This window comes from Mus musculus, chromosome 19 (assembly GCF_000001635.26).
Source record: "Mus musculus strain C57BL/6J chromosome 19, GRCm38.p6 C57BL/6J".
Taxonomy (NCBI): Eukaryota; Metazoa; Chordata; class Mammalia; order Rodentia; family Muridae; genus Mus; species Mus musculus.
The window spans coordinates 22,865,215-22,886,882 of record NC_000085.6 but is presented as its reverse complement, the minus strand read 5'-3'; the positions used below and the strand labels follow the sequence as shown (position 1 = coordinate 22,886,882).

The 21,668-nt window shown below is 42.4% G+C and overlaps 1 protein-coding gene across 41 annotated transcripts in view; it reads right to left on the bottom strand.

The window, feature by feature from the left end:
* The window catches only part of Trpm3 (transient receptor potential cation channel, subfamily M, member 3), an 857,614-nt gene that overhangs the window by 108,528 nt on the left and 727,418 nt on the right, over positions 1 to 21,668 (bottom strand). For 36 of the 41 annotated variants that reach the window (XR_003952780.1, XR_003952781.1, XM_006526956.4 and 33 more), the window contains 2 exons: positions 2,899 to 2,999; positions 1,401 to 1,535 (listed from right to left, as the gene is read on the bottom strand). Coding sequence is in view for 37 of the 41 variants with exons in the window: in XM_006526956.4 (XP_006527019.1) it covers positions 1,401 to 1,535; positions 2,899 to 2,999 (236 nt within the window). In the remaining 4 variants the exon portion in view is untranslated. The remainder of the gene's footprint in view (positions 1 to 1,400; positions 1,536 to 2,898; positions 3,000 to 21,668) is intronic. The other 5 variants (NM_001362499.1, NM_001362498.1, NM_001362507.1 and 2 more) reach the window with 1 other exon arrangement.

Sequence of the window (21,668 nt, the reverse complement as noted above, 5' to 3'; positions counted from 1 at the left end):
TAGGGGAAGCAGAAGTCTGGATCTATTCTGCCAGCTGACTTACTTCCTGCAGTGGCATTAAGATGAAGCTAGCTGCTATTACCTACCGTCTGCCTTTAGTCCGGGCCGGTCCATAGCTCTATCCCATCACACTCAGGGTGCTGGGACAGACATTGTGGCCAGTGAATCAAAAAGCAACCTCTGAAAAGAGGCTTAAATTTGTTACTGAGTTCTTTCTGCCGTTGTTGTTATTCAGAGATCTAGGACCTTTAATCAACTACTTCTTAGTCTCTGTGTATGTTTTACTCTGTGTATGTTTTACACTTTTGTGACTACAAAATTCATGCTGCATTTCCTATGCAGTGGGGGAGATGAGGCTGTTAGGTGATAGGTGACTTGGTTACAAGGGTACCTTCTTTGTAAGTGGAATTGAGGGCTAGACAGAAGTGGGTTCATATTTCTGTACTTCCAACCTTTCTGTCCTAAGAGGACAGCGTTTGCCCCTTCCAGTGGACACATTCTGGAAAGACAAAGTGACTCTCACTACATAGTGAAGCTCCTGGCACCTTGATCTTGGACGTCCAGCCTCCAGAACTGTGACAAAGGAAAGCATGTTCTTTATAAATTACTCAGCCTCAGGCATTCTGTTGTGGCCGCACAAATAGACTAAGACTGCCACAGTTTTCTCATCTGTGAAATGGTTAAAAAAAACAACATCAGTTCTTTAAACACACTTGGCTTTTTTAGTGAATGCCACTGCAAAGAACAGCCACTACCACACATGTTTTTGGATGATTCCAGGGTATTTTATACTTTCTATCATGGTGTGGGGGTGCAGGGTGTGTGTGCATGCGTGTGTGTGCATGTGTGTGTGTGCATGTGTGTGTGTGTGTGCATGTGTGTATGTGTGTGTGAGTATGTGTGCATGTGTGTATGTGTTTGTGTGCATGTGTGTGTGCATGTGTGTATGTGTGTGCGTGTGCACGTGTGTGTGTGAACTTAGTAGCTCCGAGGATGGCATGGTGATACAAGCTACTTAATAAGCATCATTTGATGGTTGGTGCTAAACCAACCCTCCTTGCACTATTTGTCACCAACACCTCCCTGGGCTTACAGAGTGCGTGTGTTCCAATTGACAGAGACCTGCTTGTGGTTTTGAGTTAGAATCTGAGAACAACGCCCTATGGTGATCACGACACCTTTTGCCTAAGATGCTGACAACTGAGCAGTTAGAACAAGTGAGTTCTTGGTGACTCGGTGTCTGTCGTCTATCCAGGTGTAAGGGAATGCAAGTGAGGAATGACGCATGCATCACAGGAGAGACAGGAAGAGAATCACAGGCATGGGGGTATGGGCAGGCAGGATGAGGGAAACAAACAGAAGAGAAAGAGAAATGAAAAGGCATCTTAGCTTGGCCCTACCGTATTGTACAGTTCCTCTAGTCTGGAGATGGTGAGAAAACGGTGCATGCTTACTCCATTTTCTATGAGTAATTTCACAAAATCCACTCTGTCCAGGACTAGGGCATCCAGCATGGCTTGCTCCAGGGACCCTACCTGCAATTCAAGATATTCACTTAGCCTGCCCACGTCAGAGAAGCGCAGTTCCTCCGGGCTCACCCAGAAGGCTTGATATCTGCAAGTCTCTAGATAAACCAGACAGAGCCAGTGCTCCGATGCCAGGTGGCACCCCTGGTCCTGGAGGCACAGGTCTTGGGAAACAGAAGTCAAGGACTCCAGGTCTAGAAGCTACTTTCTCTCCTAAATCTCTTTCTTGTTCTGGAGCCTCAGGATCCAAGGTCTTCCTCCTGATGGATTCTCTGGCTAGTTTTCTGCTGTGCCTGTACAGGTGGCACTAGACACTTTCCTGCCTTCCTTTCCTTCTTTCCTAGGCTCTGAATGAGAGCCCCGGCTGACTTGAGGATAGGAACCCAGGAAAACATAGCTGAGGGCCAAACAGGCCTGGACAGGTGTGCAGGTGTGTAGTAACGGACACTCCGGAGGCAAACTGGCGTCACATAACTTAAGAACAATGTATTTTCTGGGTTGGAGCACTGGACTGGCTGTGATTTGTATTCTTCTCACGTTCTCTCATTTTTTTCAACGTCCAGATTCCTTGACAAATACGCTCCCCGATTAGAAATCCTTGAACTCTATAAGGACAGGTACTCAGTGGTGGCCAGAGCTCCTGGGGATGGAAGGTTCAGAGAGTCTTACTTCCAAGCTGATGCTGGGCTGCCACCCGTGGATGCGTGCGCACATCACCCAATGGCCCATTTCCCAAGTTATGATTTTTGACAGCCAAATGACGGGGGAAAAAAAAAAAGCCACGGGCAGTTATATAAAGCTTTGGTTCACTTGTGCTGGGATAGGTCGACCTGCGCTCAACCACCAGGACCAGATGGTACCTGTACACAGAGGCCTGGCCCATTAGCAAACCAGCAGGAACGTGCCGCCATTTGGTGGCAGCAGCTTCCTCCTTCTGCTCGCCTAAAAGACAACCAGAAACATGCGAATCCTCTCTCTCTCTCTCTCTCTCTCTCTCTCTCTCTCTCTCTCTCTCTCTCTCTCTCTCTCTCTCTCTCTCTCTCTCCCCTCCCTCCCTTCCTCCCTCCACTCCTCTAAATTTTAACTTTTTTATAACTGTATCTTTAAAGATTGAATAATAAGATAGGCTATGCGTCCAAAAATTGCTAAGAGCCAGGGAACCTTTAGTGGTGCGCTTAGCAATATCGTCCACTAGGTGACAGCATGTTCCCAAACACGAGACTGCTGCCCAGCTATGCTATGCAAAAGAAGATTCCTCCATCCCCGCCCCAACCCCGCCCAAATTTCTGATCCACTTTCAAAGGTTCCGTTAAAAACCCTTGTCAAGCGCATGGTGGCTTTTCAAGGGTAACGACTACGACGTATACTCTACCGGCCACTGCTGCCCGTAAATAAAGATCTGGCTGCGAGCGATGTCAACTCTGTTCCAGGCTAAAGCTAAGCTCAGTTGGTCTGGGGCGGATGCATTGGCACCTGTATAAAGTGGGACGGAAAAACAAAACAAAACAAAACAAAACAAAACAAAACAAAACAAAACAAAACAAAAACAAACAAACAAACAAAAAAAGACAAGAGAAACACAGTAGTTAGTTATGCCACGAAGACCCTTCCAGTCACTTCTTCATCGATTCCTCTTCTCCACAACCAAGCCGTGTGACTCCATTCCACTAATGACATTTTGTGTGTGTGTCTGTGCGCGCGCGCAGGGGGATCCTTCTTTGCCACGGTCTGTTTTCCTGTGCACTGTAGATCTATCTTCTATCTATCTATCTATCTATCTATCTATCTATCTATCTATCCATCCATCCATCCATCTATCTACTGTTTATTTTAAAGACAGGATGGGGCACTCATTCCTGGCTTGGCTTCCTCGATGTTGGAATAGCAGGTGAGTGTCGCCATGCCCGACATCGATTGCATTTCAATACCCAGTAGCCACGTGTGACTAGAAGCACACATAACATTTCTGTCTCTACAGAAGGTTCTGCTGTGATAGGCATGTTGTCCACACATGCGGCCCCTCAGCAGCTGCCTGTGTGGCTGAGAACAGGTACAGCCTAGAAGGTAGTGGGAATATCTTGCATCCTCTGCTGTCCATCTTGTGGTTGGGTGAGATAGGACCTCTCTAAGCCACTGTTCTGCCAGCTAGAAAATGAAAACAATAAAAATTATCCTATCTTATTTAATAGAGATGCCCTGCGACCAAAATGGAATCATATATGTGAGTTCACATGCCAACAGGTTTTTTCCCCCATTGATACCCTTGGCGTATGGAATAAGAGACCTCACTGCACCCTGCTCCATTTTTACTCTACTGAATATCCTACTAGCAGGGGAGAGGAGAAAACAGAAAGCACTCTCTTTTGGCTCAGAGAATTTGAAAAGTGAACATATGTTTGGCAAGCTCTTAGGAATTTCCATGTGTTGTGCTAAGGAATGTCCCAAGCGGTCCTAGACTTTGGCTCTTGCTATCTGCACCGGGCAGATGAAGATGCTCAAGTCCAGGTTGGCTAGAGTGACAGGGAAAGGTCACACATCTCCTAACAGAATGCCCAGACACATTTATTATGGGGCAGTGACATTCTAGCCAGAGCCAGCCATTGTGAATTCTGACCATCCCCACAAGCTCCTCCTTGGGGAAGGTTAGAATCAATATGAGGGCCCACTTCCTGCTGACCACACTATGAACGTATGCGACCCCCACCTGGGGCTGCTTGTCAGCATTATCTGGAGATCTTTACACGAAGGCTGTGACAGCCCCGCACCAATTCCATCACATTGCCAGGAGTCTCTGAAGCCCCCAGATGTTCCCTGTGTGCATCAGGAGCAGGAATCTGCGGACCCAGATGCCTCTTTTCCTGCGTGACCGTCCCATGCCTTTTTCTTCTGGACTCTGCAGATCGATACTAAGCAAACAGCAAACAGCAGTGGGGGTGGGGGAGGGGGCAGGGGCGGGGAGAGGATGTAAAGAGCTTGCTAAGTAAGCACGGGACCTTAGCTCAGTTCCCAATAGGGACATAAAAACTGGGCATGAGTGTTTTGTGCCTTTGATCCAGTGCTGGAACAGGGGTGACAGAGACAGGAGGATCCTTGGGATCCACACATGGCCATATACACATATGTATGTACAGCTCTATACATACACATGGGCATATATACACACACCTGCACAGAAAGAGACAAATATAGAGGAAAGACAGGCAGATAGACACACACACACACACACACACACACACACACACACACACACACACACACACACAGAGAGAGAGAGAGAGAGAGAGAGAGAGAGAGAGAGAGAGAGAGACTCTTAGGCAAACAGCTGGACATGGTGGCTCACTCCATAATTCCAGCACTTGAGAGGTCGGGACAGGAATGCTACTGTGAGTTCTAGACTAACCTGGGCTACAGGATGAGACACTGTCTCAAAAATCAACGAACCAACCACCAACCAAACAACCGCGCACACACTCAACTGAAGTGATTTGTGCAAACAGTGTCCATCAGCGGATTGTTTCAGCACTTCTCAAGCTTGAGCACGGGTGTCTAACCCGGCATGCCCCTGCAGACCCTTGCGGCTCACCTCTACATTCCGACTCAGGAGTTCCGGGTGGAGCCTGGGGTTTGTCATTTTTTTCTTTTTTATTATATAGGAGGTTGGACCCAGGGCTAGGCAAATGCTCTACCCTGAGGTCCATCTCCAGCCCTGAGCCTGTGTATTTCTAACAGGTTTTCAGGAGATGCTGTTGCCCCACCCCCCTCCTGGGACAATCCTTGAGTGATAAATTTCTTGAGAACTTTGGGTTGTGTTTCCTTCACAGGTCTGACTTTGGAGTCCACAAGTTGATGGTTTAAGTCTAAGCCACATTCTTGGAGTGAATTGATTACTGTTTGAAATAATGTCTATTAATTTGATTCATGCAGAGGATTTTTTTTTTTTTTTGTATCAGGGCTGGAGAGATGGCTCAGCGGTTAAGAGCACTAGCTACTCTTCCAGAGGACCCAGGTTCAATTCCCAGCACCCACATGACAGCTCATGTCTGTCTGTAACTCCTGTTCCAGGGGATCTGACACCCTCACCCAGATTTACATGTAGTCAAATCACTAATGTACATAAAACAAAGATAAAATAATAAAAAGGAAAATCATTTATTGTCGCAGATAACAACAGGGAATGCAAACTCACGTCAAGGTAATGGAGATATGAGAACGCGTATGCCCTAACCTGGAGGAGGAAAAAGGGAAGGCTCACAGAAGGTGGCTTTTTAAACCATTTCTTATTTTCCCTCTTTTAAAAGTCTATTTTTGTATTTTAGTTGACACAGTAAGTACATGTTTATGGGCTATGGTGTGACATTTAGACACATGTACACTGTATCTATGAATAAGATTAGAATCACTCAGACAGAACATTTGTGTATATGTATTGAGAACATGCAATTCCCTCTAGTATCTGTTTTAGAAATATAGTCAGTTGTAAACCCGAGTTTTCCTATAGTGCTACAGCACAGTAGACGTTACTCCTCTTACCAGACTGTACCCCTGCACACATTAAACACCTCTCTCCACCCTCTACCCCTTCCTTCCCCACATCACCCATCTCTCTACTTCCATGATATCAATGTTTAGTTTCCAAATCTAAGAGGAACTTGTAGTGTTTACCTTTCTGGGCTACGTTTTTTTTTTAAACTTAGCATAATGTCCTCCAGTTTTATTTCTGTGGCAAATTACATGTTTCCCCAGGTGGGTTTTTTTTTTTTTTTGTGAATAGTATTGCATTTTGTATAAATACACTACATTTCTTTAACTGTTCATTTGGTGATGGACATCTGAGTTGATCCCATATCCTGAGTATTGTGAATGGTGCTGCCATAAACACACAAGCCCAAATGTCTCTCTGCTGTACTGATTTGGACATGGAATAGCCACATCACACAGTAGGGCCACATCACACAGTAGGTCTGTTTTCTCTAAAAAAAAGGTTTTTGTAAGATTTATTTATTTTGTTTTATGTGATGAGTGTTTGGCCTGAATGTTTGTGTATATACCATGTGCGTGCCTGGAGCCTGCAGAGGTCAGAAGGGGGTGTCAGATCCCTTAGAACTGAAGCTAGAGAGGGTTGTGAGCCACAGGGCTCTGAACTGCTGAACTGGCTTTAACATCATCCTCAACTCTCCTTCCTTCCTTTCTTCTTTCTTTCTTTCTTTCTTTCTTTCTTTCTTTCTTTCTTTCTTTCTTTCTTTCTTTCTCTCTCTCTCTCTCTCTCTCTCTCTCTCTAATAAAGGCTATATCAATTTAATTTTTAGGGGGAGAGGAAGGGAGAGAGAGAGAGAGAGAGAGAGAGAGAGAGAGAGAGAGAGTGACTTTGCTTCTTTCGCTGGTCCTCTGGTTGATGCTTACATGCTGGGATGGTTTAGTCATCCCTGTCATCATTTATGCGTCACAGGTTTGTACACTACCCAAGTCAATAGTAGCACAGGCCTGAGCAAGAGCCTACAGAGACGGGAGTGACTGAGGTCAAGGGGAGCTACGGGCCTGAATGTAATTAGGAAAGTGTCAAATAAAAACATGAAGCCAATGAATTTTGGCTTTTCAAAAATTGAAAATACATCACTCATGAACCGTCCTGGATGACAGTTTGGATCAGTACAAGTGATAAACCACCGAGCTTGCTCAGGACCGTGACAGTTCGACATTGAAATTTCTGTATTCAGGGAGACACCTCCATCCTGAGTAAGATTGGATGGTGGCTTACACGGCCCTTAATTGGCTGTACACTGGAATTTCCTGCAGAAGTTTAATACACTCTTGCCTGAGATGCATCCGTAGAGATGTTGGTCAACCTGGTCCTAGGCACTGCATGCTCTAAAAGCTCTCCATGTGCTGGACATGGAAAGCAATATTGTGTGGGTAACACACATCCATTAGTTGGCTCACCTTTCCCTCATGTATTTTGCATCCAAACATACTGATCCTTAGCACTTGGTAGACACTATGTCAGAATGGACACCAAGTCGAGAAAGACCAAATCCTTCATCTTCAGAACTTACAGTCTGGAGAGAACGCTCTAGTGTACTAGACCAGCCATGCGGTGTACCTGCCCAGCGTATATTTACTGGATACATTTGTTCCCAGGAACTATTTGGGTATTACCCAGCACGGTGATCATCAAACCTGCCGTCACCCTCTTAACGAAGGTCACAGTGTCCCAATCATGGTGGGTCAGCACTCGGAAAACAAGCAAACCAGTCCACAATAGACTTCCAGAGTGACTCTCTGCCCACTTGAGGAGCTGTGCCATTCTCCCAGTGTATTTGTAGCCTGTATCTGTACAAACAAACAATGGTGTCAGCACTGTGCTGACTTCCTAATACTGCTTGCTGCCACGACAACAGTGTACCAACCAGCTGGTGCAATCCATTGGCAGGCTCTCCTCAATAATGAGGGCTGGAGATAGTATCTGGGAGTAGCCTTGAAGGCACAGGTATTTGAGTTCTTTGGGCTCTCTGGCTGACTGCAGAGGGTTAGGAAATGTCTTGAGGGATTGAACTAGGCCTGGATTCCATATTCGTCTTGACTTGAGCTCAGGGCACACACCCATACACCCTGCTTCCAGGGCTGATGGGTGTGGGGTCTTAGTACGTTTGAGCAAAGTCTTTGCAAACCTGGATACGGGGTCATGATGATAGCAACAAGGAAAGTGGAGAGGTATGAGGGTGAGTAGGGAGGAGGTGTGTAAAATCGTCCAGAAGGAGGAAGGGCCAACCACACTGTCATAATATGGGCACCAATACACGTATTAATTGCCATCATAGTGGTTTGATTATTATCTCTCTGCAGGAGGCTGGTCAAGTTGGAAGTACACAAATTATGATCACATGGAGCCTCAAGGGATGAATTGCCAGACATTTCAGTAGAGAAATAATGTGTGCAGGGATTTGGCTCCCTTCATCTCCTGCTGTATTTAAGAGTTCAGAGCTGTGCATGGTGTATAAAAGGCACATCATGTCTTAGTCTCTTTGCATTAAAAGACAATGCCATAAAAGTGGCAGCTTACAAAGAATATAAATTAGTTTTTTGACAGTGTGGAGGCCTGAAAATCCAAGATCCAAAGGCTCCAGGTTTGATGTTTGGTGAAGGCCCACAGTGCTTGCTCTGTGTTCCAGTACGGGAATAGTCAAAGTGTGGACACAGCCCCACAGCACTCGATGCAGTAACTCTGGTGACTGAGATAAGATCCTAAGGGAACTGCACACGTGATTTTTTTTCCAACGAAAGGAGAAATCACTTGGTTTTAAAAGAACAGGAAAAAAAAATTATGTGGTAATGTTGTAGGATCCACAGGCAGAACAAGCATTCTCTGGGACAATGTTAAGGAAAGCTTGTGTTGCAGCCACAGTGTGCGCTAAGTCTTTGCTTCTTCAATGTCTTCACATACTCACACAGGCATCGTATCATCTCACATCACAACAGAGATGAGCACAGGGCAGTAAGATACATTTCTGTATATGTACATGCTTATAGTCTTTGTGTACATGTGATGATGGTGGTAATAATGATGGTGGTGGTGGTGGTGGTGGTGGTGTGTGCCTGTTGTCTGTGAATGTGGGCATACAAGTATAGGACAGAGGTTAGCCTTGAGTGTCAATCTCCACCTTCCACCTTTTCCAGAGAAAAAGGGTCTCTTTTTCTCTGCTAAATACCCTAAGCTAGCTGGCATACAAATTTCCAGGCTTCTGGGATTACAGCTGTGCATGCTAGCACATCTGGATTTCCAAGCGCCCAGAGGACTTGAGGTTAAATCCTCATGCCTGCACAAGCAGGTCCTTTCCCCACCTGGTTATCTTCCTAGCCCCAGGCAAATTATTTTGAGACCACATCCATAAAAAGTGAATTACAGAATATGGTTATAAGTATTCAGCTTTATTAATTGCTGTGCATATTAAACTTTACATTGGTTATGTATGTATGTATGTATGTATGTATGTATGTATGTATGTATGTATGCAAAAATAAAACACTGTATTTGGGCTCAGTTCCATCTATGGTTTCAGGCATGTGCTGGGGGGTCTGAAATCTGTCCTCAGAGATGAAGGGCAGCGACTGTATTCAAAGTTCATCTTTTTCTTTCTCAGAAACATTCTATAAAGACTATGACTCTTTTGTTAATGCATTTTGCTCTTTTGTTATTTTCCGTAGACTATCTCTGTGTGCAGTCTATGCTAATCTGTTTTTATTATTTATCATTTAATGAGTTGGGGTTATAATGGGCCCAGGGTAGCATTCCAAGCTAGTTATTATTCACAACTGGAAGGCTTTCTCCTAAGCTATGATAAAATCGAGCTCTCTCCTGCAAGCTTGGCTTATCCACATAATCCTGCACGCAGTCCACCTCCTCTCTTTCTATGCTCATAGTTGGGGTCAGGAGGAATGCACCGCTGCTGTATCATACTTGTTCTTGCGAATGCTGCTGCAGACAAAAGAGATAATGTTGCATCCTGGGGTGCTCCTCATATCTAGGATAAGTTTTTGGGGGTGTATTCTAGAGGAACACTGCTGTTGGATTTTCTCTCATACTCTGTCCTCTTCTCCAACATGGCTCCTGCATATACAGGTATTTTGGAGTATATTTCTTAGTTTCACCAAAATGTAATTGCTTGGTTTTCCTCCTGCTCATTGGTTAGGCAATTTTGGAGGCTTTCTAGGAGAGGGAGGGGAGAGTGATGACTTTATATGGTCCCTTGTGTGTTGGAAATCAGAAGGTTATATGGATGAGAGAGTTTCTTAACCAGGGGTCTTCACAGAGGAGCATAGCTCTAAATGCAGGATGAAGATAGATTGGCAGGAGTGTGCTCAGCCAGAAGAAGAAGGCTCCTTTAAGAGATCACTGTATTTAATCAAATTAAGAAATCTAAGAGGGGGAAAAGTAATCAAAACCAAGGATATATAAAAAGAAGCCACATGGAAACATACTATTTTATAAGCCTATAAAAATATCCTACTAATAAAAAAGTGTGAACCAAGGTATTCTTTATGGATAAAAAAATGTTCCTCCTAAAAGCCATGAGTTACTAAGTGAAAACCCTAGTGCTAGGGAGTCCCCAGAAACAACACAGACTGTTGTCATTGCTCCCGACTATCCACCAGAGCCCCATAGTAAGGTCATGTTATTGAAGACAGATAGCATATACTTTGATCACGCGTCACAGGGAAATAAAACTGGGAGTGAGCTGGCAGCTTCTTCCTTGCTGACTACCCCTCATAGTTCTGGGAGAGTCATATACAATCAAATCCAGCTGTGAATCCTGTGAGCTACAATAATGCCATGCCAGGCAAAGTATGTCTCCCAGAGTAATAGTGGAATGACTGTTATAGGGATAACCAAGTGCTTTATGATTGTATTTAAGACCCAGTCCATAAGAGGAAATTTATGCTAGATTAAACTTAGTCAATATCCTATGGCTGGGAAGGTCCCATAGGCCCTAGGTAGAGACCCACTATTACTGTTTTAGTAAATGGCTGTGCTATCAAACTGCCTTTCAAACACTTACGTTTATACCTATAGATCAGTGCTCTTTTCAGTCCCCATCAAACGTGCATCTTACTACAATAGGTGGCAGTTAATGTAGAAATGAGTAACTAACTGGCTGAAGTACCAAGAATAGATGATGGTGGAATGTTTGACTCTAAATGGTACATCTATAGCACTCTCTATGAGGCTCAGGGAACACTGGAGAAGACGGGGCTGAAGATGTAGGAGCCAGAGACTGTGAAATGTGAAGCAAAAGGGATATCTTTGGATTGTGAACTCACTACAGCTGTGGTTACCTGCGAAGAAGAAGCTCCAGCCTGACAGCATTTCATGAAGAGCTCATGAAGTTCCCCGCCCCCACATCCCCGCACCACTGCTTATTGGCAGTTAATGGTTATCGGAAGGGTGTGTGTGTCTGTGTGTCATTTCCTTTAGTGGTATAGCCACTGACATTTTGCCATTACTCCAAAAATAACCTCCCCGGCACATTTTGGCGAGAAACTCTAAACCCAGTGGGCCACATATAAAAAGGAGACACGGAAGCAGGAGGGATTTGTTGAGAGAATGGGAGGGACATCGGAGAGAGGAGTGGGGAAAGGAAAAGGACTAAATTCATTATATGAATGGATGAAACTGTCAATCAAACAAAAATTTCTGACACAGTACTGAGGGGTGAAAATAACCAAAAATTTAGTTTATACATGTCTGAAAATTTTCAAAAAAAAAAAAAAAAGATTCTAAAGGCCTAGTGGTGCTAAGCAAATAATAGACCCTCTTTGAGAGTATGTTATCATGTATACATTTATTTTGTATGTATCAACATATATAAAAACATTAGGTGTCTCATTTGGCATAGTCTTAACATAATCCAGCTTGATGGGCTGGGGCGGGGAAGGGCAAGATGTCCTGATGGTGTGTCCTTCATAACAGCATCACATAACTGTGGTGTTGAGGATAAAGCACCTATTCTCAAATATCACTGAGGAACACCTTTTTCTTGCTGCTGACTTTAGACCCTTCCTTGCCTTACCTAAAGAATTTTATCTGGATTAAATATACATTCTAGCCAAGTGTGGTGGTGCATGCCTTTAATACCAGCCTCTGTGAGGCAGTCAGGGGGATCTCTGTGAGTTCAAAACCACCCTGCTCTCTATATAGAGAGATTGAGGACACTCAGGGTCTCTACACACAGAGACGCTGTCTCAACACTGTATATATCTAGTTTCTGTACATGTGTGTTGGCCCAATCAGATTGATGAAGTTCTCCTTGCATTAAAGAAGCGTCTCTTTGCAGAAGATTGAGACCATTACAGAAAGCCACAACTGGTTCAAATGCAGATAACCACTGACAGTATGGTACCCAACTCCAGTTGGTACACCAGCAACACAACTCCTATACCCAAGGCTCAGGGAACCTCATGAAAGAGGGGGTAGAAAAAGTGTAAGAGCCAGAGAAGCAGCAATCCTGCTGTGATACTGTGTCTTCTAGACAGGACAGGGAAGCCATGTCTGAGCAATGTTAACAATATAGATGCCTGGAAAAATGACAACCCCAACTGAGATGTCAGTGTCGAAGGGGAGGGAACCACATAGGGTCCAAACCCTAGATAAAGAGCTACAAGCTGTTGATGACTGCTTCGAAATGGAGAATCAAAGTCTTCCACAGGGGTGAGTCCTCTGACTGGTTATCCAGCTCAAGGAGTCAGCCATAAAACCATAGGCATTCAACCAACACTAAACAGACTGAACAAATTGTATTTATATATTAAACCCCCCTTCTCTTCTCTCTGTCTCACATTCATTCATATATATATATATATATATATATATATATATACATACACACACATATATATATACACACACATACATATATACATACATACATATATATGTATATAATATACATATATGCAATTCAACAATGAGAGTCCATGAGTAGATTTTGGAGGGTGCAGGATAGAGTTGGGGTACATGAGAAGGGTTGGGGAGAACAGCGGAGGAGCAAATATGTACCTGTATTTTAACTAAAACACAGATCTTATAGTTCCATCTAGCATCCTTTTAATTTTAATTATAAATGTTGCAACTAAATGCAACAGGGTCTCAGTTAACACAAATCCACCTGCCTTTCATTAAAAGACAACAGGTTCCCCAACTACATGTACATCAGTACTGTGGGAGGAGGAGAAGAGCTGCAAGGCCCTATCACATGACTTAGGTTGCTAGGATACACCTCCAATCTTCTGCCCAAGTGGATGGATACTTCTCAGGATTCTCTTTCAAGAATGTGGATGCTACATGGAGAAAGACTGGATTCAAAGTTGAACACACACACACACACACACACACACACACACACACACACACACACAGGTGTACTAGATGGGGGTTTGTATATAATTTATCATCCTCTCTTTTTATTGCCTGGATGATAACTATTTTCTCTTGGTAAAAATAAATGAATCTCAGGAGAAGGCTTAAAAGGCATCAGGAAAGACCAATTTAGTTCTAGCTGAAGAAGTCCCATTTTTATATGTGAGAGACAAAATAAAGCTCTATGAAGGAAGATAGGATAATTTCCTTGGGTTAGAGTAAACAAGAAAGATAATCCCTAACATTTATTTTATGTTTAGCTTGAAGCCAGCACAGTTGCTGAAAATTCCTGTATTGAAGCCTTACAACGACCCATGCGGTTCTGTTACTCCACTTTACAGATGAGCAAATGCAGGCACAGACTCTTGTGCTCGGTGAAGTAGTCAGGACATGTCAGAGGTGAGATTCAAGCCCAGGCAGCCTGTTTTTGCAGTCCCACCCCCACCCCCGTCAGCTGTTCTTTTGAGATAGGGTTTCACTGTGTAGTCAAAATTGGCCTCCAACCTGTGAGCCTTCTGCCTCTGTCTCCTGAGTACAGGGTTATAGATTGTGTCAGCACATCAGCTTCCTACTGAAATTCTTACTCCATTTCCCTGCCTGTGCATGGAACAGAGGAACCATCAGGGATGAGACCTGGATTTCTAGCTGGTTTCACTTACTCAAGACATTTTACTGAGCTCCAGTTCTCTGCCAGCCTTTATTGTAGACACTGGGGAAATAGGATGAGCCAAAGTCTCCGCCCTCAATTGAGAACCCACGGAGTATTTACATATACATTTCTCCCGTCTCCCTTTGGGTTTTATTAGAGAGTTTCCCGTTTGAATAGAGTCCTTTGAAGGACCACTTAATATGCTCTGGCACTTTCTGGAATGACTTCAAATAAAGTCAGCATTCATTTTCTTTGGAATAGCAAATCCTGGTTCTAAATGGTTTCCCTCCATGCCCGCTAACCCCATTCATTCAGCCATTCCACCTTGATTGCCATCTCTCATGCCAACCATAATAAATACAGCTCTTGATTTAAGTCATCATGCAGTAAGTATAAATAAATCATGCAAACTAGCAATTTAGGTAATATTTGCTTTATAAAGCGATTCTTTACAAACTATCCTTCTTCCTAGATAGGAATTTGCATATAGATATAAGTAAGATATAAGTCAAGCGATGTGTATAAGTATATCTGAAGTGGTTATTGATTAGGTATCTGAGTGGGTAAAATGAACCTTCTTTGGATTTTGTTCTATACAGTTTGTTAGTTGGGACAACTTCTTGTATTAATAAAGTTTTTAAATTGTACAATTTCTTCAAATTGAAAATGCTCTGAAAAATAAGTTACATTTAACTTTATAACTTTCAGGCTATGTCTGTAGAATAGACTTGGATTTTTATGCAGCTTTCTGCACATGTTCTGAATTGCAGCACTGCATTTCAAAGGCCTCCACTATATGTTTTTTTTTTTCTGAGCCCAGAATTCTTTTTCATTTGAGCTTTTAAAATATATTGTTTATGCTTTGTGATCTGTATTTACTACAGTATTTTGAAACTGTTTTAAATATCTTTGAAGACTTTGCAGCATTGAAAACCCTGCACTCTCTCTCTCACTCTTTACACACACACACACACACACACACACACACACACACACACACACACACACACAGAAAGAGAGAGAGAGAGAGATACATACATACATACATACATACATACATACATACATACATAATGGTGTCCCAGGACTTTCATATCTTTGATATGAGGACTGGCACTCTGGGAGAACTAAGTGAGATGCCAGCCAGATGGGCACTTCTTGCTTCAGTTTTGACCTCTGACATAGCAGACAAGTAGCACAATGACGCCTATGGGCTGGAAGTTCTTTGGCTCAAAGAGAATGAGTACTTAGCTGATTCATGATCCATGGTCCTCAGGAAGTGCCTTAGCTCTGCAACACTTAATTCTTTATATATAAAACAAAACAAATAGTGTCTGTCTGAAGACATTGTGTTATAGAGTAAACAGATTGATAAAATAGAAAATGATTATTCATTGAAGCACTACGCCATACAGGATATAAAGAAAAGGAACCACCTATTTTCTGCCCACAAGAAACACATGTCACCATCAAAGACAGGCGTGACTTTAGAATAAAAGGATGGGAAAGGGTGTCCCAAGTAAATGAACTTAGGAGAAAAATAGTCACCACTATCCTAACAATGGACAAAACAGGCTTTAAACTATAACTAGAAAGAAAAGAGGACATTCCTATTTAAACATATATACACTGAACATAGGTTATTCCCAACTATATTAAAAAAATACTAGTAGACTAGCCCTAGTCCCATATAGTGGACACTTCAGTATCTCACTCTGACCAGGTGACATGTCTTATTGATGAAAATTAAAGTCAAATAAATGAATTAGATGACACCATAGATTAAATGGTTAGATTAAAAGATATCTACAGAACATCACCTTCAAATGTTGTAGAACACACGTTCTCCTGAGCAGTCCATGGAATAGTCTCTCCAATAGGTAATATATCAGAGCACAAAGCAAGGCTCAACAAAAACTGAAATAACCTTGCATTTTACCTGATCACAGTGAAAAAAGACAACAATCAATAGCAAACAACACATACAAACACCCAACACAAACACAAACACCAAACACCGCCCCAAACACATACAAACTCATAGAGATTAAAGAACACTACTGAGGGATGAATGGGTCCTTGAATAATCAGGAAGGACATAAAAGAAATTCTAGAATTGAATGAGAATAAAAACAGAGCATCTCAAAACTTGTGAGATACAATGAAACCTGTGGGATACAATGAAACCTGTGGGATGCAATGAAAGCAGCCATAAAAGGGAAATTCAGGGCTGTAAATGTTTCTATTCAGAAAACAAAAAGATCTCAAGTAAATAACCTAATGATACACTGTAGGTCCCTGGAAAAAAATTAGCCAGACTTCAGATCAGCAGATGGAAAGAATTCCTTAAAATCAAAGCAGACACTAACGAAAATGGAAACAGGCTAACAAATACAGATAATATAAAGAATTAAAGAAACAACGAGCTGTTTCTTTGAAAAGATACACAAGATTGACAAACCTTTAGCCAAACTAACCAAAAGAGAAGATGCAAATTAATACAGTCAGGGATGAAAAGGGAACCACTACAATGTATGTCAGTGAATTTCCGAAAATCTAAATAACACTCTCTACAGAACTGGTAAGTCCAAAAGAAATTGATGAATTTTTGAATGTATATGGCCTACTAAAATTAAATCAAAATGAGATAAACAATGTAAAGATTTATTGATCTTCTTTTACACATATGAATATTCTGTTTGCATGTATTTGTGAATCACACATGGCAGTACAGATGGAGGCCAGGAGAGAGTGTTGAGTCTCCCAGAACTGGAGTTACAGATGGTTGGGAGTCATCCTACTGGTGCCAGGAACCTTTCTGTAGGTTCTTTGCAAATGCATCAAGTATTCTTAACTACTGAGTGGTCTCTTTAACCCGGAGATAAACAATTTAAACAGATCCTTAGCAAATAGTTAAGATTAAAGCAGTAATTAAAAATCCCTGTACTTAAAAAAAAAAAAAAAAAAAAAGAAGGCTCAAATGGATTCACCAGTGAAATTTGTCAGGCTGTACTTAATGTCTTAGCTGTAGCCATAAAGTCAAAGAAGAAAAAGGGGTAAAATCAGGAAATGAAGAAATCAAAGTGTCTATTTACAAATAATACAATTCTGTATATAAGAGACCCTAAAGTCTGTTGGAGAATTCTTAGAACTGAACTAATAAACACTTTTAGCAAAGTGGCAGGATAAAAAAATTAACATACAAAATCCAGTAGATTTCCTATATGGCAATGGCAAACACACTGAGACAGAAACCATTCCCAGTAGCTTCAAAATGCATAGTTTGTAATAAACTAAAGATGTCAAAGACAACAAGCTAAGGCTGTGAAATACTCCCTCTACAACAAACCCTTTAAGGACAGGAGAAAGAAACTAAGGAAGACATTAGGAGATGGGAAGACTTTCTTGCTCGTGGGGGCAGGATCAGTAGTGGGAAATGCCTATCCTATCAAAAGTGGTCTACAGTTTCAGTGCCATCCTAGTCAAAATTCTATGATTTTTATTCCTAGAAAGAGAAATTATAAAATTCACATGGAAGCACAAAAGAACCTGGATAGACGAAATCAATTCTGATCAAGAAGAAGAGTTATTCCCTCTTCTTGGAGGCACCACCACACACAATTGATACTACAAAGCCACAGTCCAAAACGAACGTGATCCTGGCACCAAAACAGACATGCAAACCAGTAAAACACAACAGAGGAAACAGACAGGCACAGTCACCTGATTTTGAAACACACACACACACACACACACACACACACACACACACACACACACACATTAGAGAAAAGATAGCGTTCTCAGTAATATTCTGGAAACACTGGGTGTCTAAGTGTAAACATCTAAATATAGGAGAAACTATATTCTTATTTCTCACCTTGCACAGAAATCAACCTTAGTTGGATCGAAAGACCTGAATATGAGACCCAAAACTTTGAAATGCCCCCAGAAAACTGTAGAAAGTACACTTGAAAATATAGGCATAGGAAATCACTTTATGAAAAAGACTATGATTGAGCAGAAAATAAGGCCTGTAATTGACAAATGAGATTTCATGAAATTAAAAGACTTCTATACAGAAAAAGTCACCATGTAGAATGGGGGGAAAATCTCTGCCAGCTATTTTTCTGATAGAAGATCAGTACCTAGAACAGTGGGTCTCAACCTTTCTAATGCTGCCACCCTTTAAATAGTTCCTCATGTGGTGAGTTCTTGGAGATTGATTCTAATGCTTTGATTCAATCAGGAATCTGTGTGTTCAAACGTTGAAGGTCCTTGTCCCCAATTGGTTTTGGATCAATCAATAAAGTTGCTGGTAGCCAATGGTTGGGGAAAGGGAGATAGGGCAGAAACCTTAGATTTGTGTAGGCGAGGATGCTGGAGGGAGGAGAAAGAGAAGTGCCATGGAGCGGACAAGGGGTGATGGTGGTGGGAATTGGGGAGGGGAGTCTGATGGATGTGGGAGCTGCAGGAGATAAAGCCAACCAGCCATGTGAGATTTTGGGCAAGTGACCACTGGCCACTTCCCCGATTGGGACTTGGCTAGCAGATAGAGGATTAGAACTGCCCAGCCTTTGAGGGTAGTCAAGGCATTTTAAAATTAACTGGTGAGTGTGTGTGTGTGTGTGTCCAATTGTGAATCCAGATAGCCCCTGGGTGGATGTGTGTGCACGACTCACTGGGATCCAAAGTGGTGTAGCCAAAACTTACCACTACAGTGATCCTCAACCATAGAATTATTTTTGTTGCTACTTACAAGTGTAATTTTGCTATTATGAATAATAATGCAAATATCTGTGTTTTCGGATGGTCTCAGGTGATCTCTGTAAAAGGGTCCTTTGATCCACCAAAGGGGCTATAGGTTGAGAATTTCTGATCTAAAATATATGAAGAACTGAAGAAACCGAATATCAAAGAAACAATTAAAAAAATGGATCACAGAACAGAGCAGAGAATTCTCAAAGGAAGAAATACAAATGGCTTACAATATATAGAAAGTACTCAACATCATTATCCACAAGGGAAGTCTAAATTTCAACTGTTATGGGATTCTCTCACACCCTACTCAGAACGATCAAAGGACAACAGATGCTGGTTGGGACGTGGGGAAAGAACTCCCTATCCACTAGTCGTGGGAGTGTACACTGGTTTCCACTGTGAGAAACAGTGTGGTCTTATTGCTCTTCTTGGCTTACAGCAGCTGTAGCTTCCTCCACAGGAGTTGTGTAAAACGAATCTAGTCCCTTTCCAAGGATGGTTGTGAGAGGAACTCAAGAAGTTCTCCTCCTAGCTGAAGAGCAATGGACAAGTGCTTGCTCTTGGGGATGGGGGGCGTTGTTTTTCTTCAGGGTTGTGGCTGCTGCTAAGTTGTTCATGCTCTGGTGGGCACCCATGGGTAGGCAGGTAGCACAGAATGGATTCAGTGGATTATTTAAGGAGATGAAGACCTGAGGTTTGGATGGGGAAATGCTAGGGAGATGTGGGAAGTTAAGGGGTAGTTTGGGTTGGATATGATAAAGCTATATCATATCAATACATAAAATTGTCAAATAATAGATGAAATATTCTAAGAAAGCATTATGCAAAGATTTTAGTGTACTCTTGATAATACCTATTACCAAACTAATAATCATAGTTTAGGAAATATGCCAGTTGATAACACTCCTCGATGGAGAATTTACCAGTTGGACCATTATTACAACATCCTCTGTGGTCAATGTGAACTGCTGGCTGCTATGAACTTTCCACAAAATTATACTCCACGATCAAAGAGAAAGCCTGAGTATGAAGTTCAGATAGTCCTTAAATTCCTAGGGCTTACACCTGTCAGAATTGCCAGTTTGTGTCAGGAGTGACTCTATGACAGAGCATGGGGTGTCAATCCAATCTACACTTTGGCTTTCTCTTCAGCTTCTTTTCCTGAATGTTTCTCCCTGACGTTTGCCGAGCTTATGATAAACAGAGGAGTAAGGCTGTTACAATGCAAGAGTCTGAATGCAGACGGAGATGCCGTGTTTAGTTTACAGAATGAGTAAGGAATGTAATTCTAAGAAGACTGGTTGTTCAATATGAGCTAACCAGTACCCCCAGAGCTCACGTCTCTATCTGTATTTGTAGCAGAGGATGGCCTAGTCGGCCATCAGTGGGAGGAGAGGCCCTTGGTCTTGCGGAGAGTCTAGGCCCCAGTATAGGGAGATGCAGGGCCAGGAAGTGGGAGTGGGTGGGTTGGGGAGCAGGGGGAGGGGGGAAGGTATAGGGGATTTTGGAGAGGAAACTAGGAAAGGGGATAGCATTTGAAATGGAAATAAAAAATAAAGGAAGATTGGTTGTTCATTTTTCTGGTTTGTTCAGGTTGTGGAGACCGGGAATTCTCCATATGAGCCACAGGTACCCCTATTTATAGAAACATAATAAAGTTTCTCTGGCAGCATCCTCAAGGTTGCCTGGAACAGGAGGACATATTGGCACTTGGCTCAAGCAGCCGATAGAACTGTTGCACCCGTCCTGATGAGGTTACCTGTCTTCACTAGTCATGGCTGGCTGGTAGCTCTTCAGGAACATCGTCAGGTTCCTTTTCCTCTCACCATAGCGTCTTTCTTTGTAGGGAACTGGATTTCACCATTACCTGCCCCCCTCTCTTCCTCATTTCCAGGGCCAGGGATGCCAAGCCATGGTGATTAAGCCTTGGTGTGATTTTTTTTTCCTCTTAGTGATTAGACTCAGTTATTTCTCAGAAAGTCTACTCACTTTGAAGAAGTGTTTCCGTTTTTGATTTTGGAGCTGAGCATTAGTCTTTTGTGGGCCAAAGCTAGAGTACAACCTCCCAAAGTTAGGTGTGTAAATGTGTACTCAGTCTCTTTGTGATATATAGCCGAGAGTTTCTACCATGAACATTCCCCTTATATCCATAGGTCCCAACCATATATGCAAGAAGAAAAGGTTGAATGGACTTAGGTGGCTTATGACTTATGATATTGAAAAGCTCTGTGTGTTTCTTTTTCTAAAATTCACTTAAATGAACGTGTTCTCTTTGCTGTACTCTTTCTGCCGTATGAGAAGCCAAGCCTTTACCAGCCCCCCACCCCCTTGGTAACAGAGAACCATGGGAACACATCCCTGTTGTATGCACAATAGGCAAAGTAGAGAAACACGACTGATGTGAGATTGAGAATAGAATACAAATCCTTACTCTTGAGCTGATTCTTTATGATATGTCAAGAGTGACTTTGTTTTTACAGCTGTATGAATAAAATTGCTGCCATTACCAGCAAGGCATTATAGAAACCTATGCCCCAGGGTTCTGGGATATTTTCTGGAATTGTTGCATTGATTCGAATTCCTTTTGTTGTATTTTCTTTTACTCATTCTGTCTCCTTCTTTGGGTTCAATGGCTTTTTTTTTTTTAAAACTGAAATTATACACACATTAAGAAGTTGAGCCATTGATTCCTCTAAGGGTTCCTAGGAAAATCTCTTGTCTCACTGTCTCAGGAGGTCAAGGTCTCAACATCCAACATCCATTTGCTTATTTAGGTTTCTGTCCCCAGCTTCCTTTCAGAACTGTATCTCAGCCTGCTTTTAGC